The following is a 16,151-nucleotide window of genomic DNA, read 5'->3' on the forward strand; positions in this document are numbered from 1 at the left end:
CCTAGATGATATGATGACACAAGTAACAAAAAGTGAGGATTCTTTGTTTCTTTTCTGTGTTACGGCCCTACCATCCAAGCTGTAACAGTCATTCTATTGACACAAAATATATTAATGCCCGGAAAATATGCCAGGACTATCTCGTTAAATTGTCATTACGTGGTCTTATTCAGAAATGTAAGAGATTCCAGACAAATCATCACATTTGGAAGTCAAGTATTTCCCAAAAGGATCAACTATTTCAAGGACGCTTACGATAAGGCAACGTCTGTCCCCTTATGGTTACCTTCTGGTAGACATGTCACCTAGAACGCCCGACAAGTACAGACTACGCACTAATGTGTTACCCAATCAGGACACATCTGTGTACCTTCCGGAATAAGAAAAGAAAACTAGATGTCAAACTACTTCATGTCATTATGATCAATATGAGTCGAACGGTGAAGACGCATGTTCATTTCTTACATTTACTGTGCACATCAGAGTCTAAACAGAGGAAAGTATTGTTGGCCACCATTAGTAGGGGTCAGCTAAACGCACTATGTGAAGTGTTTGTGAATGTGTACAAAGGAACAATCCCATCAGAGAGATTCAATATAAAAACACTTAGACCATATCAGACGTTCATTAAGACTATTATCAGTCAAAGGGTCAGTATCAGACGGAAGATATCAAGTTTGGTCCGACGTGCCGTTGTACCGCTGATAGTAAAACCTGTTTTGGGTTTATTGGAGAGGAATGGCTCGGGAGATGATACTATTACCCAAGACCAAGTACGAAACGTTACTCCAGTCTCACACGAAACAGAAAATAGCAGTCAATGAAGAAGTGTTGTGTGTAGAGGACCAAAAGAAGGATATTCACCATATATTAGATTACATCATTCCCCCTAAGTTGAAGAATGAAGCAGAAGGACTTTTGGAATTTGTCATCAGAGGCAGGGTGATAAAGGATTCACATATTGTACATCTCATAGCAGATGCTGTTAATGGGGATACAAAACAGGACCCTATTGGATACGAACAATTTTACGTGAAATCCACACACCTCTTTCATTCATTACTAATTCGAGACGTCAAAAGGGAAAAGAGGTTCAAGTGGGTAAAGGATATACTGTGAGTCAAAAAACAAGCGGGGCACCACCAAGATATAAACGAAGAAAAAAGAACAAGAACATTAAATGGATCACATTTTAATCTAAAGAAATATACAATTTTAATACATAGTATAAAATGCACTGTAATTGTTTTAAAATAATCGTAAGATGTCTAAAAAAAAAAATACTTTACTTATTGTATCATTGTATCTATTCTGTTTTCTAATGAATATTTATTTGAAACTTATCCTTATTTTCATCATTCACCATTTCAATATCACATAACCGTGTTCGATTGCTTTCATAAGTTCCGGAGTACACCACGTCCCAATGAAGGCCCTTCGGTTATCGTCACATTCTCTGAGGAAGCACAGGGTGAAATAAATGTCTTGGAGCTAAAACTTTCACTTTTGCTATTCCAAAATTCTCCGTCATATCTTTGAAATCGTTCGTTATGATGCGTGGGTGACCGACGGGGTACTTTGTATACTTGTTGACAAAAGGGTACAATGACGTAAAGTCTACATGTACGTAATGGATTTTTTCACCTTGGGCAACAGAGTGTTTGAGTTTAATTGCATTTGTTCTTCCTCGAAAGAAAGCATCACGAGGATCTAATCTTCCCTGTATGTCCAAGTTTTCCACAAATGTAGAGGCTTCGCTATTCACTCTGAGTAGCTTTGTGAACTGATGTTCCCAGATTGCCACATACCTCATTCCTAGCGAGCCTATAAACCTTCTTTTTTTGGCTGTCTGTTCGTAGAGCTGATTCACAGACTGTCGAGTTCTAGGCATTTGTAGACTCCTATTGGGATAACACTGTGGACACCCAAGCCATAAACATCTGTAAATGTTAAAACCGTCAACATTAAGTAACTTCTTCCTATTTCCTTTATTACGTATCCTATCGAAACTCTTCCTATTTACATGCATTTATGATACATATATGATTCCTAAGACAAAAACTACTTACTTTTATGGTATATTGACTTTTTTTTTGTTTTTTGTTTTTTGTTTTTTGGTTTTTTTTTGTTGGGTTTTAACGCTCAATCATAATTATTTTACGTTAACTTTGAACTAAATACATATTACATGATCTCCCAAAAAACATTAATCATTCATAACACTCTTTTTACATTAGTATCTTATATCATTCCTGCTTACCCCAAAAATTCGTATGCTGTCCCTCCAGGATGGGCCTCGCTGGGAGCTTCATAACCATCCAATCTATACTTTGTTCCCTTTAATTGTACTTCTCCTCCATTGAGGGCATGTCTTATATGACAATGTTCCCCCTGACGTCTCTTCTTTTCCATGAGCCATTCCATCCACTGTATCGATATTTTACTGTATTGGTCTACACAGTTGTAGCCATTAGACGGAATCTGTGCTATTTTAGACATGACGAATCGGGACTCCTCTATGACATAGTCTCTCTCTTGTAATTGTTTACCGCTCTGCCATTCACCGTCTTGGAATACTCGTAGATTACCATTCAATTTTGATGCCTCTATCCAATCAGTGAGTTGGTCACCTTGGCGCAGTTTTACTTTCCATGTTTCTTCGAGAAATTTCGTTCTGAAGACTTTGGTACACACACCTGCAATCGTGGTGTCATTAAAGGGGTCCAAACCCTCTGTGAGTGTTTCATTCATCTGTCCTTCTTCGTCTAATTCTAAATCAAAATTTCCAGTGATTTTCATCAGCATTTTGCGAAAGGTGAGACACGCCTGTTTCAGGATATCTACGTCACTCCTGCAGTAATCTATCATCTCTTTTTCGAAATCAAATAGTTCACCGCTATTTATTTTATCCTCGTGCCATTTTCCAAACGCCATCCTCTGCTTGACCGTCATGGAATCGTAGCCGTAAAAATGTGTTGCCGGAAATGGCCCAACGTAGCTTTGATTTTCGGCTTTGTTAAAAAAAGTGTGGAAAGTATCCCTTTTTCAGTTCCTCCAAACAGAACGCCTCTGGTAATTGTGCTAATCCCATTGGCATGAAATTCAAGGAGTCGAGTACTCTAATATTAAGACCTCTCGCTACATGCATGTGCATAATCTTTGATCCCGCATAGATCATACGGTCAGGTTTAATAGACTGATTTATCAGGTATTCCAATAAAAAGTACCCGTCGTAGCCTTTCATATTATGGGCAATGGCCGTGAAATCCTTGTGTCTTTCATTAAACAGCCACCGTCCGAATTCTGTGGACGTTTCGGCACCTTTAAAGATGACTTCCCTAGCTCCACAATTATCCTCACAAGGGAGGCCTGTATACGTTTTCCCACTCTTGTCGTATTTGTTACACTCTGAACATCGTTGTCCGCAATGGCCACACATAGATTCCTTGGAGTCAATACAATGATCACACACCGTGTGTGCTATCACTAAATTAGGGACATGTTTGTACTTTCCGCACCTACTCTGACCACAGTTGATGCAAAGACAACATTCTTGGCAAGGAACGTCACTTTCATGACAGGAAAGACAACTCAAATTTCTCTGCGTTACATTTCCTTCTTTGCATGTCAACATCTTATCTTCCTGAGTACATTCAAAATCAAAGAAAATGTATTTTTCCTTTGGTTTTGTTGGATCAAGTGCTCTTACGTAGCACAAATGTTGACCCTCTACATACTTGGCACAGGACTTGCAACGCCACTCGTTACACCTGTGGTCTTCGGGTCGGCGCTTTCTCCTGTCAATTACGGTTTTACATGTAGTGCATTTCCAGAAAATTTCGCATTCAGAACGATCTGGGCCATCCTTCCTACTACGGGGGAGTTTGTGACGTCTAAAACAGTCCTCTGATCTACACGTCATGTGACAGTCTCGACAACTAAGATGAGAGTCATTCAATATGCAGCTCTGTGACTTACATGAAAAACAAGAAGTTGTACACTGGTGTGTTTTTTGGTAAGGTTTCAAACAAGTGTGACAAAATTTAGACTGTCCGAAAAAAACACAAATGTTTGTGATAATGTGAAAATGACCATTCTCGTGTGCTTCCACCAAGTACAAGTAAAGTCTCTGTCTGTTACTACCTTCAGGGGGGATTTTAATGAATCCATTACCTGTTCTCGCCGAGACTACAATAACGTCGACATTTAGAAAATCCTCGAAGGCACTGATGTCTGTGAGGGTCAACATTCTTTCCGTGGGGACGCGCAACTTTTCACACAGGACTTTGGCAAATGACGTCAGGCTCTTTTCATTTGTTCCTGTCAGTTTCTTATAGAACCAGTCTGGACAGTGTCTATATTTCAATACGAGATCAATGATGTCCCTGGCAGTCTCGTGTTCTGTAAGTCTCAACCATGTATCTCTACTAACTTTATTAGCACGGACGAATCCCATGATGATGGCTCGTGCTAAACACATTTTGTCTTTGTTCTTTATCTCAATGATTGATCTTTTCTTGTGAAGAGAGTTATCCGAACCCTCTAAATTATTGATCGATATGGCTCTCGTACCACCTTTTGGTAACTGTATCGTACCGATATCAATGTGAAAACTTTGATCTAACGGTAAATGTTCGTGACTATTCATCACGCTTTGCAAATGATCTGTAACGGCTCTTCCTGTCAAATCTCTCAAGGGTCTGAGTGACACGTATATGGGATTTACGAGATCATCATGATGTATGATGATGCGTCCTAGGTCAGAACTTTGCAGGCCCTCTGAACCTCTTTGTATTACGTCATCAAACATGTTTTCTATTTCATGATAAAACTTCGACAAATCCTGACCTGTGTCGGGATTTACGTCAAATGTCACTTCGTAATGACGGTCTATGGCTGTATTCCGGAACGCCCTCTCTTTCTTCTTGCTTAAGCGATATGCCAAGGGTTTAGATGTAGGCGACCCTAGGTCATCCGTGTCTGAAATTCCCTTATCATTGCTTCGATCTGATTCACCTCCTCCATATTGCGTCATTGGGGTCTTTTTTGTAGCTTCACCATCGTTTCTATAATATGAACAATCGCTGCTAGGACCTTGTAAAGGGGGCACAGTGTCGTGCCTCTCTGTAGGTACGGACATGATATTGACATCTTGCAGAGAATTCAGAAAATCGGAGTCCGGAAGAACAACATCCTCGAAAGAAAGAGTGGGAAAGTCTGATATTTCTTCTAATATGTCTTCATTCGGTAATTGATAATTCAAAAGACTATCCAAGAACTCGTCAGAAAAGGTCATTTCATATTCACATCCCTCTTTGGCCTTTTTCTCAGACGTAGGTCCATCGGAGGAATGCTGGAAGTCGCTGTCGTCGTGAAGCGATTCATGCACAAACAAGTCATCCAAATCATTGCTAACGAAATTACAGCATCGGCATCTAAACCCAGCCTCCGCCATGGTCTGTCAGAGAGAAAACAGATTTGAGTGCATTTGTTCTGTGCTATTACTTATAAAAATGAATGATTCATTCGCCTAACTATGAAAGAGGAAAATATCTTGTAATATATATATTAAATAAAGGAGTGTCCATATCCGTGACTGAAAGTTTTCACAGAAGAGTAGATTTAAGGAAAATATAGAGAAATAAAAAGGGTATAAAAACTCTTTTTCTGTTATATTAATAAAGTATCTATGTTTTAACATATTTTATATGTAATCTTTTTAATTTTAGTCCTTGACATCGGTGTCTTCAAACGACGTGGGGCTTCATGCAATGATTAAAAAAAAAATCCGCGCTGGATTAATCGGAATTCATGAAATATTAAATGGTATATTTCAAAGACATATTCTTAATAAAACGTATTCAAATAAATAAATATTCTTTTTTTTCCAACAGGTAAACAAAACGTTACCGTGACTTTGAACAACTTAAAAAAAAAAAAAAGACTTTGCCGAGAGTCGAACCTTCTTTTCTTAGTTAAAAATGTACGCATCACCTGATCCATTTTAAGGCCAGTAACATGTATTATAACTTAGAATACATATAAACTGGTGTTTGTTTATTTAGGCATCAAATGTTTAAAAAATGTAATTGAATTACCATATTTGATTTTATAATGAAACTAAAACATCATTCTGCAAAATCATGATTCATAGGTTGTCAAGGTCATACAAGACGAGAAATTACCTAACATTGTGTAATAACTATTTTTTTTAAATGTTAAATTGTCTAAACGTAATTGAACGTAATGTAACGTTTTCGATAGAATCCTAGTCATATGTATGGCTTTGCTTTATGATTGGTTGTTCGTACATGTGACTTATTTCGTCACGTTCCATATACGTTAGTGTAACAACTATTTCTTATCTTTGTGTAAGTTATAACCAACCTTACATGAGTTTAAGTTTGATAGTAGGTTATACGTACCGTGTGCTACTTTATTTTCATGGATTATAAAACATGTCTGTATATAACTGTTACCTCCTAGGATTTTTAAGTAACAAAACCTGTGTAATGTGATTGTTTTGAAAATCAAATATATAGGAATTCGTTCGGAATATACAACATATTATCAAGATAAAAGTAAGTTTTGATTTAGTGTGTATAATTTCATGGACTTCAAAACTTGAATTAAGATGTAAACCCTTAAAAAACCATCAATCATTTGTATTATTTTATTTTAAACGCTATATGAGTTTTTAAAACAAAGGTCTTTTTCCCCGATAGATACATATAATGCTTGTCATCAGTATATCCTTTGATGTATTTTGTTTGTTTTACAATTGAAAATAATGGTGGAAGAGAATAAAACAAACACCACTTCAGAGTTTTGTAGATGGTGAGCGTATAATTGACTGCCACTTATTCTACATTCTCCTATTGAGGCGGTGTTTGTTAATTATCGACATACAAAGAAAAAACGGCACGGGACATCCAAGAGTATCACCCTGAACACCTTCCGTAACATTTATGGTGCTCATTAATGAGGACCGAACAAAAATAAACACAAGACAGTCTCATTTAAATCCATTTGAATGCTTTATTTTCTTCTATTGTGAATAACATCTTATAAATACTAATGTTCCATTAGCTAAATCATCAATATATGTCCAGAGGATTGGTCTCTCGCAATTATTACAATATTATTATTAATACATGTTCATTAAATGTATAATCAAAATTACAAAAATACTGTTTGGTTTGGTGAACAATCGTAACAGGAAAAAAAGCTTTCCTGGTTGTGGTGAGATAAATCGCAAAATTCAACATTATCCAGAATGTCTCCAATATATTCGGGCATAGTTAACATACAGTTTTTCAGTTTTTCCCACTGCTCAAATGATAGAGCAACTCCTGCACGTGTTGGTTTAAGTTCATTTGTACTGGGGTCTGGCATAAACCAACGACGAATGTTCACCTTAGGGAACCCTGTCTGTAGTGATACATGGTTATTTCGTCCCAAATGAATCCTGAGGTCAATTTCATCACCTTCTTTATATTTTCTAATAGCCTCATCCACAGTTTTACAATGTAACATTTGTAGTTTTTTCCAGTGTTGGGGGGTGAGAGAAACTCCTTTTTTTGTTGGATAAAGTTTACCACTGGCATTGGTATCGTAGTATCTGATATGGATCAGTGTTCTTCCCTGGAACTCATTAGCCACTACAAAACAATCGTTGTCTATGTCCAATTTACAGTAATCGCCGACCTGTCTTGGAGCAACTTCCGTTTCCTTAGGATGAACAGTTTGTACCGCTTCATCGATCATCAAAGACCCGTCTTCATCATATGGGGTTTCCATACTAGCTGAACGTACGAGTTTTCTATCCGTCATATTTCAGAGTGTTTTAGTGATATGTTCCTTTTCCCCTTTTAGAAGAGATGATAACTACTTGTGATAATCAACTTTTATACATTCGCACCGTTACAGGGGGTTTCACATTGACACTTGCGTCCACCAATGCAAACTAATAGTTATACATACTACCATCCGTACAATGTATACCAAGGCCATACATACCCCAGACCAAACATACCCTCTGTCATACATACCCTAGGTCATACATACCCCCAAACTATACATACCCTAGGCCATACATACCCTCAAACTATACATACCCCTAGGCCATACATACCCCCAAACTATACATACCCTAGGCCATACATACATACATACCCCCGGCTATACATACCCTAGGCCATACATACCCCCAAACTCCCCGGCTATACATACATACATACCCCCTGCTATACATACTCCTCGGCTATACATACATACATGTCCCCGGCTATACATACTCCTGGCCATAAATGCTGCTATAAGGGGGTATATGCTGCTTATATGGTCTAAGCAGCTTCTTTTCTTTCGGAATCCATTCTGTTCATCTGCCAGAAGATTGTGTTGTTCAAGCCAAGAAGATAGACGTTGACCTTATAAATCTTGCATGGAACCGATAATAGCGAAATCCCGCGATAACTGAGTGGGTCCGTTGCGTCCTTAGAATCCGCTTTTGGTATAGGATGGATAATGCCCGAGGTCCACTCTCGGGGAATAACACCTTGTTTAAAACAGGTAGTAAACAGTTGTAAAAGAATATCAATACACGCGACATTACGGAGAACCTCTGTCGGGATGTTGTCTATCCCTGCAGATTTACGAAGTTTGGCGCGAAAAATGGCCTTAGATACCTCATCCCGCGTAATTGGAGTATTTAATGGAAAAACGTCAATTCCGCCCATGGGTTCCGTATTAACATCAAGGAGGGAGCCCTTAACGTACTGTAAGTGTTGTTTGTCGAAATCGTTATCTTGGAGGTGACCGTTATATAACGATTCATATTTCATTTTCCAATGCTGTAGAACTTTACTATGATCATGCACTATATTTCCTTCTTCATCCTTTATTTCCATCGGGATATGTGACTTTTTTCGTTTGCCATCCCTAGCTTGCCGATTTCTTTCCATAATGCTCGTGACTTGTTTTCTGTTAGTAGGGTGTGTAGTCGATTTTGCTCATCTAACTGATATTTTCTTTTACACTTCCGGTTTAGGCGGTCAAACTTCCGGTGTTCATGACAAAATATCTGTTTCAAGTTACGTCGATGTGGTCCGTTACCGCGATGTTTCAGCCATGCACGTTCGCTGTTGTAGGTAATGTCCCATTGCTGTTGGAGATCATCGTTCCAGTATGGTTTGTATAGCGATTTTCCTTTCCGTTTAGACTCCCCTACACGTTTCACTTTAACGCGTTTATCCATTTCCTGCGAGATAAATTCCGTGAAGTTTTTATACGCCGCGTCCACATCCTTGAGGTCATTGAGGTCATTCTCAATTTTAGTAATTGTTGCGCGAATCAGATCGATGCTGTTCTCATCCTTTAAAAAGTCGGCGGGAACCGTAGACATGATGTACCGTTTTACGTTATCGTTCTGATTGTTGTCACATAGCTGTTCGGCAGCATTTAAATGTACCGTAGTCTGTATGGTAAATCCAAGTACGGAATGATCTGGATAACTGGTGTAACCATTAATGTTGAATTTCTTCACTACGTCAGATACAACATAGACTTTAAAATTTTCATATAAAATCAACTGTTCATGAGGCACTATCGCATAGTCTACGACCGAGCGACCTCTATGTGATACATGTGTAAAGTTGTCTTTATCAAGTCTTCCATTCAGAACACAAGTGTTGGTTTCCACTAGAAAGTCGACGAGCATATCTCCAAAGTGGTTAGTACCTTCGTCGATCGTAGTCCTCGGGGGTACCTGATGTACACCCTCGCTATAGTCCGACGCGTCACCTATTCGAGCATTAAAATTGCCGACAATACATATGTTTCCCAAAGTTTGGTAAGAATTAATGTTTTCCAGTAGTTTATGATAAAAAACATCACCATCGACCGGTCTAGTTGTTTGTTGTGGTGGAAAGTAACAAACACACAGATACATTTATTAGCATTTATTAGCATTTATTAGCATAAATAATGGACGCAGGCTGTAGCCTCTATATCCATATCAATATCAATACATAGTATAATATAAATATTTCCTATGTAATTAATGGCTTTATATTAGTTCCTGTACATTCATGAATAATAACGTTTATTTTTCCAATGATCATCTAACATTATTTCAAATTTTATGACAGAATCAGCATCGACAACAATTTGTGGCAAGCTATTCCATAAATCAATAACTCGGTAACTGAAAAAATGTTTCCTCCCTGTAAAGATAATGAACTATTCATATAAGTAATAAAGTGTCATTTCTTGTATTAACTTCAAGTTACATGTGTTTCACATGGCGGCGACATCCGGGTTACTCAGGGGAATACTAATATCCGGATATAATGACGGATAAGGATCCGGATCAAACCTGATAGACTATACTATACATTATCATTACATCCCCACACTTAAAGGAATTAACTTTAAAGTCGCCAAACACAAAACATAGGATGGACACTTTCACAACATTATTATTAACTAACTTTAAGCAATTAAATTATCATTTACCTAATGATAAAGACAATTATATCTTTAACTCAGTTTTAACCAAGTCCATGCAAGAGATTAACTCTTGAAATAAAGAACAATGAATAGAACTATAATTATCAGTGTTTGTTTCATTACAGTTCATATAATGGAAACATAACTCTTATCATAACTTCTTAATTCCACGGAATACCGATATAATTACACAGTTTCAATTAATAGATCAGGTCTTTTCACAACTCTTCCGGAACTGGTTCTGAAGCACAATCCAGCAGGTTCCTGAACACTAGATGAGGTTTTGGGTTCAATTCTAATGTTTGATGTTGATTCATAGTTCTCAATCAGCTCAGAATCATCAGAATTTTGACCATTTCCATCAAATTCAGTATATACATCTGAAGACGGTGTTTCCTTCTGGAACGACACTTTTTTCAGGTGACGTCTGTTCCTTCTGTAACAAACTCCTTGATTCCCTTGGACAATATATGACCTAGGATTCACTTTCCCATGACTGTAGCATGGTCTTTCCAATAACCATTTGAATCTTGAATGAGTACCTGGTTCCCGCGATCCAATGTGGTCAATGCTTTAACATGGTTACGGTTGTCATAGAAATGCTTTTGTTTCATTTTCTGTTGATTTCTCCAGAGTTTAACATCAGGGTGTTTAGCTTTATCCTTGAGTTCACTCGAAGGTAAGTTTGACACAAGTTCTCTTCCCATCAACATTTCAGCAGGGGATTTCCCATTATCCATAGGTGTACTTCTGTAGACTAACAATGCCATGTTGACGTCTTCTCCACTTTCCTTGCATTTTTTGAACATATTTTTGACAGTTTGAACGGTTCTTTCACAGAGTCCGTTTGACTGTGGATAGCGTGGACTGCTGGTCACATGTTGAAAATTCCACTCAAATGCAAAATCTTTGAATTCTCTGCTGCTATAACATGGACCATTAACACTGAAAACTACTTTTGTGACGCCATGTCTCGCGAAAACACTTTTGAGTGCTTGAATAACAGAATGTATAGTCTGACTTGACAATGTTAGGACCTCTGGGTAATTCGAGAAAGCATCACACATCACGATGTAGCAAACGAGAACAAATCTGTTGATATTTTTTCCCATGGAGAATCTTCTATCGCATGAGGTATCAACGGTTCAGACGGTTGGGTTGGGTTGTATTTTCTGCAAACCTCACAATTATCCACAATATGATCTATGTCAAAGTTCATATTTGGCCAATAAACAACTTGCCTGGCGCGGTTTTTACACTTCTCGCGACCCAAGTGACCATGATGAATCTTCTTAAGCATAGCAGTACGCATGTCATTAGGTACAACAATGCGTGTTCCTTTCAAGATCAAGCCATTAATGACCGATAGTTCCTCACGAAATGTCCAATACGGTTTCAGTTCAGACGGACATTCATGTTGTATTTCTGGCCAACCAGCAGTGATAACTTCAGACAATTTCCTTAAGGTTTCATCTGACTGAGTAGATTCTACGAGCTCCTCTCGTCTAACTCCTGACACTGGCAAGGACTCGTACACTGCATTCACAAATATCTCAACTTCATCATCAAGCGAGTTAGAGTTATCTCCCTTCACAGGTGCTCTGGATAATGTATCTGCCATGTACATTAGTTTTCCTGGCGTGTGAAATAATGTGAAGTCATACTTCTGTAATCTAAGCTTCAGTCTCTGTATCCTGGGGGGACAATCATTGTACGATTTACTAAAGATAGCGACCAATGGCCTGTGATCTGTCTCTACTTCAAAGGATCTGCCATAGATATATTGGTGAAAGCGCTCACATGCAAAAGTCAATCCGAGTGTTTCTCGCTCAATGTTGGCATATCTGCTTTCACAATCAGTAACTGATCTGGATGCGTAGGCTACTGGACACCAGTCATTGCCATGTTTTTGTACGGCTCCTAATCCCAGCTGTGATGCGTCACATGATATCCTGATTTCACGATCTGGATCATAGAATTTTAGGATTGGTTCCTGCGAGATTAGATCTTTGAGTTTGTTGAAAGCTATCTCCTGTTCAGGATTCCATTGCCATACATTCTTTTCCAACAGAAGTTTTCGAAGTGGTTCTGTTCTCCTCGACAAGTCTTTGATGAATCTTGCAAGATAATTCACCATGCCAAGAAATCTTTGTAGCTCTTTCCTGTTTGTAGGTCTCTCCATGTCAACAATTGCTTCAACTTTACGCGGATCTGGCTTAACCCCTTCTGAGGTGATTGTGTCTCCAAGGAATGTTAAGCTGTTGACGCCTATTTCACATTTCTCCTTGTTCAACTTTAGATTTGAGTTTCTAGCTTTTTGAAGCACAGCCCGAACACGTTCATCATGTTCCTGTCTGTTCTTTCCCCATATGATGATGTCATCCATGGAAGTGTCAACTCCTGTATATCCTCAAATAGGTTGTGTATAATCCGATGGTATATCTCGGGCGCGCTGCTGATTACAAAGGGAAGCCTATTGAACCGATACCTTCCGAATGGGGTGATAAATGTACATAAATCTGCACTTTCTTCCTCCAACTGGATTTGCCAAAATCCACTTGCAGCATCAAGTTTTGAGAAAATGGTTGATCCTTCAAATCTGGACATTATCTCTTCTCTAGTTGGGAGTTTATAGTGTTCACGTTTGATACACTTATTTAAATTCCTGGGATCTAAACAGACACGCAATTTCCCATTGGGTTTGTGTACGACTACTAGAGAGTTGACCCACTCAACTGGTTTCTCTATTTTCTGAATCATATTCATTTTCTCCATATAATCCAGCTCCACCTTCAACTGGTCGTGTAACGTCATAGCATGATAATGACTGTACAGGTAAATTGTGGAACAGATGTCTATGTCCTTAATTTCAAGTTCTGCAGGTAGCAACAGATGATTCATCTTCGAAGATGAGAGACGGTACGCCAACATATACCCCGATGTGGGTTTTGGAATGTCAGAGGATGGAGCGCTGACTATACTTCTGGAAGCTCCGGGCGAAATGTGTAAATAGTTTGAATCTTGACATTATTGGATTTCTTATTCACAAGAATTTACTGTATTACCATGATATATATATTCTAGATGATACATCCGAAGGCATTTTGTGGCTGAAACTGTCAAATAATGGAACGTCAGAATTATGATATGTCTGCTATCTACCGCCACAATCCCCGACCAGAAATGATGTACAGGGCTTGTTTAACACTCTTATTGGACAAATTTACTGTTATCAGAACAACGGTCTGTTCCTGATGTGTGGATATTTTAACGGGCGATGCGGTGAGCAAGAGGATTTTGCGGCAGGCCCTGACCACTTTCCGGAGGGAAATTTGATTTATTTCAATGTGAATAAATATGTTGAACATTTTAGCGAATTGTTAAAAGGAGCCAACTGCTGTATTCCAAACCGCCGAAATTGTGCAAACAATTATTTTACGCATGTTTCTACGTAGGGAAGTTCAATTATTGAATATTGAAGAATTCCAAATGAATACATGGGCAATTTTACCGAATTCACGGTCACATGTACGATCGAGCTTTTTGATAACCGTGATATATCAAAAGCCATTGACCAAGCGGTCCGCATACCGAATCTCTCTATTCTTACCAGGGTATTTCAGTAGGACGTTAGTGAATAAAGCAAAGCCACAGCGGAAACGTTGGGGACATATACAAGAATGAACTTTATAGCGGGTACGATACTACCAATACTACGATGACAATGACAATTGTTTATTCTCGTAAACAGTACAGTGCAGAGAATATAAAGATTAACAAATGGATAACAATAATGCATGGTAAAACGTGATGGACATCGGTATTGTGAATTGATTATCTCATTTATACTTCGACTATAAATGGACACTTTTTAAGTGATGGAGAAGAAATTACGTGTTTAAATACTAGGATTGCAGAACGCTCAGGCTAAGTTAATAATGAAGATGGTGTACGATATTGCACACCGCGAAATATCAAAGTCATGTATCTTGCGCACTAGAAAACTGCAAATTGGTATAAACAGCAAAAAAAGTCGGATGGGTGAACCCTGGCGAAATGAGAACCTCGCTACATTGTGGAAGTCTAAAGGGGCACGACGTCACTTCGATCAGGAAGTACAGAAAGCTAAACGCCGTTATCTTTGGGAGCAATGCAAACACCTGGAGGAACTCAGCGAATCAGGAGATTCCAAAGCGTTCTGGAACTCAGTCGGGAAAGCCGGTGACGGTTATGAGAGAAAACAGATTATTCATATGGAAGCTGTCGCCGGACGAATGTTTATTGGCGAAGTATCCATTTATAAAGCGGTCAGATGCTGTGTACGTGTAAACGGTCTATGTACAGAGGCGTTCGACGTAAAGTGCAGTTTAAAACAAGGTTGTTTATCGTCACCTTTAATTTCCATCCTCTATATCAACAACATGATCACATACTTTAATATAGTTCTAATGCAATTCGATATACGCAGACGATCTAGTTATACTAGCCGGGAAAGAAGATGACCTCAAAATACTACTCGACGGTCTCTATACATAGACAATAACAAAGAGGTTGTCCGTTATATATAATGGTTTTAAATCTGATGTGGTACATATAAGATTAAAATCAGCTTCATAGACCATAACGAAGTTTGCATACGGTAACACTACACCGGGTTTATGTTGTAGGTACAGATATCAGGGTTAACCTTTGTCGGAGCATCTTGACTTTAATGTAGCCGTTAAATGTGTAACAAACTCTGCATATAGGGCACTAGGACTACCTTTAGCGATGACATTCGGTAGCCTACCCTATATGACGCTACTGTGTGGCCTATTTTAAAATATGGAGCTGCAATATGGGGTACCCGACAATATAGTTGCATCAGTGCTATACAAAACAGGGCTTGTTGGTACTTTTTACAGTAAGGTTGGGACGGTACGGATCAAATGCTGAAATGGACGGAGATATGGGATGAACCCCAGTAATTGTATGTCAATGGACAGCTGTCTATAGGCAATGGGGGTAGACTCTTAAATGATGTGCCTAACGATAGGCTCAATTATCATTTATTCATGTTTGCTTATCAAAGAAATTCTCGTCATTTTAAAAACTATGCATATCCCATAATTGTGTACGTGAGAGGTTAAGGTAATTAGATATGTCAATATTTGATAACGGTCCATTTAATACTAAAGAAATTACATATGTTGATGAATAGAGAGGGATGAAAATGTTTATAAATGAGTGGAATTTGGATGTAAATAGAAATACGAGTAAGAGTGGGTGACAAGATGGAAATAAGTTGAGGGTTTATAAGCTTTTTAACTTAATTAAGAAAATGAGAAATATGTGCACATGTTTAATCGCAAACTTCAGGAGTAATGTAGCCCGTTACGTATGGAAACAGGGCGGTATGGGAGATTACCAATTGAGGAGATCTACAGGCCAAGTAGAATGTCCGGTGTATGTTGACATAAGTAATGAGCTCCATGCCCATGCTACATCTTTTTATTGATAATTTTAACAACATGTATATGAATAATACTGATAAAATATCAGCGCCCTCAGTAAGTCTAGTGTATTACGTTTTACTGCCAAAACCTGCTTCAATAACTCGACGGAGACAAATTCTATATAGATAGCTATTAATTGTGATTTGT

General features: G+C 38.4%; 3 protein-coding genes across 3 annotated transcripts; all 3 read right to left on the bottom strand.

Moving 5' to 3' along the window:
* Nucleotides 1-1,447: 1,447 nt before the first annotated feature.
* Nucleotides 1,448-2,952, bottom strand: LOC117339819. Its single transcript, XM_033901529.1, has 2 exons — nt 2,261-2,952; nt 1,448-1,940 (listed from the first exon to the last, which is right to left on the bottom strand). The coding sequence occupies exons 1-2, from the start codon at nt 2,950-2,952 to the stop codon at nt 1,448-1,450; spliced, it is 1,185 nt and encodes a 394-aa protein (XP_033757420.1).
* A 4,156-nt stretch (nt 2,953-7,108) lies between these two features.
* On the bottom strand, nt 7,109-8,160 carry LOC117339973. The gene has a single exon (XM_033901698.1). It carries the CDS (start codon nt 7,831-7,833, stop codon nt 7,180-7,182), a length of 654 nt encoding a protein of 217 aa, XP_033757589.1. The 5' UTR covers nt 7,834-8,160; the 3' UTR covers nt 7,109-7,179.
* Nucleotides 8,161-10,991: 2,831 nt separating this feature from the next.
* On the bottom strand, nt 10,992-11,576 carry LOC117339821. The gene has a single exon (XM_033901531.1). It carries the CDS (start codon nt 11,574-11,576, stop codon nt 10,992-10,994), a length of 585 nt encoding a protein of 194 aa, XP_033757422.1.
* Nucleotides 11,577-16,151: the final 4,575 nt, after the last annotated feature.

Source organism: Pecten maximus, chromosome 12, assembly GCF_902652985.1.
Source record: "Pecten maximus chromosome 12, xPecMax1.1, whole genome shotgun sequence".
Taxonomy (NCBI): Eukaryota; Metazoa; Mollusca; class Bivalvia; order Pectinida; family Pectinidae; genus Pecten; species Pecten maximus.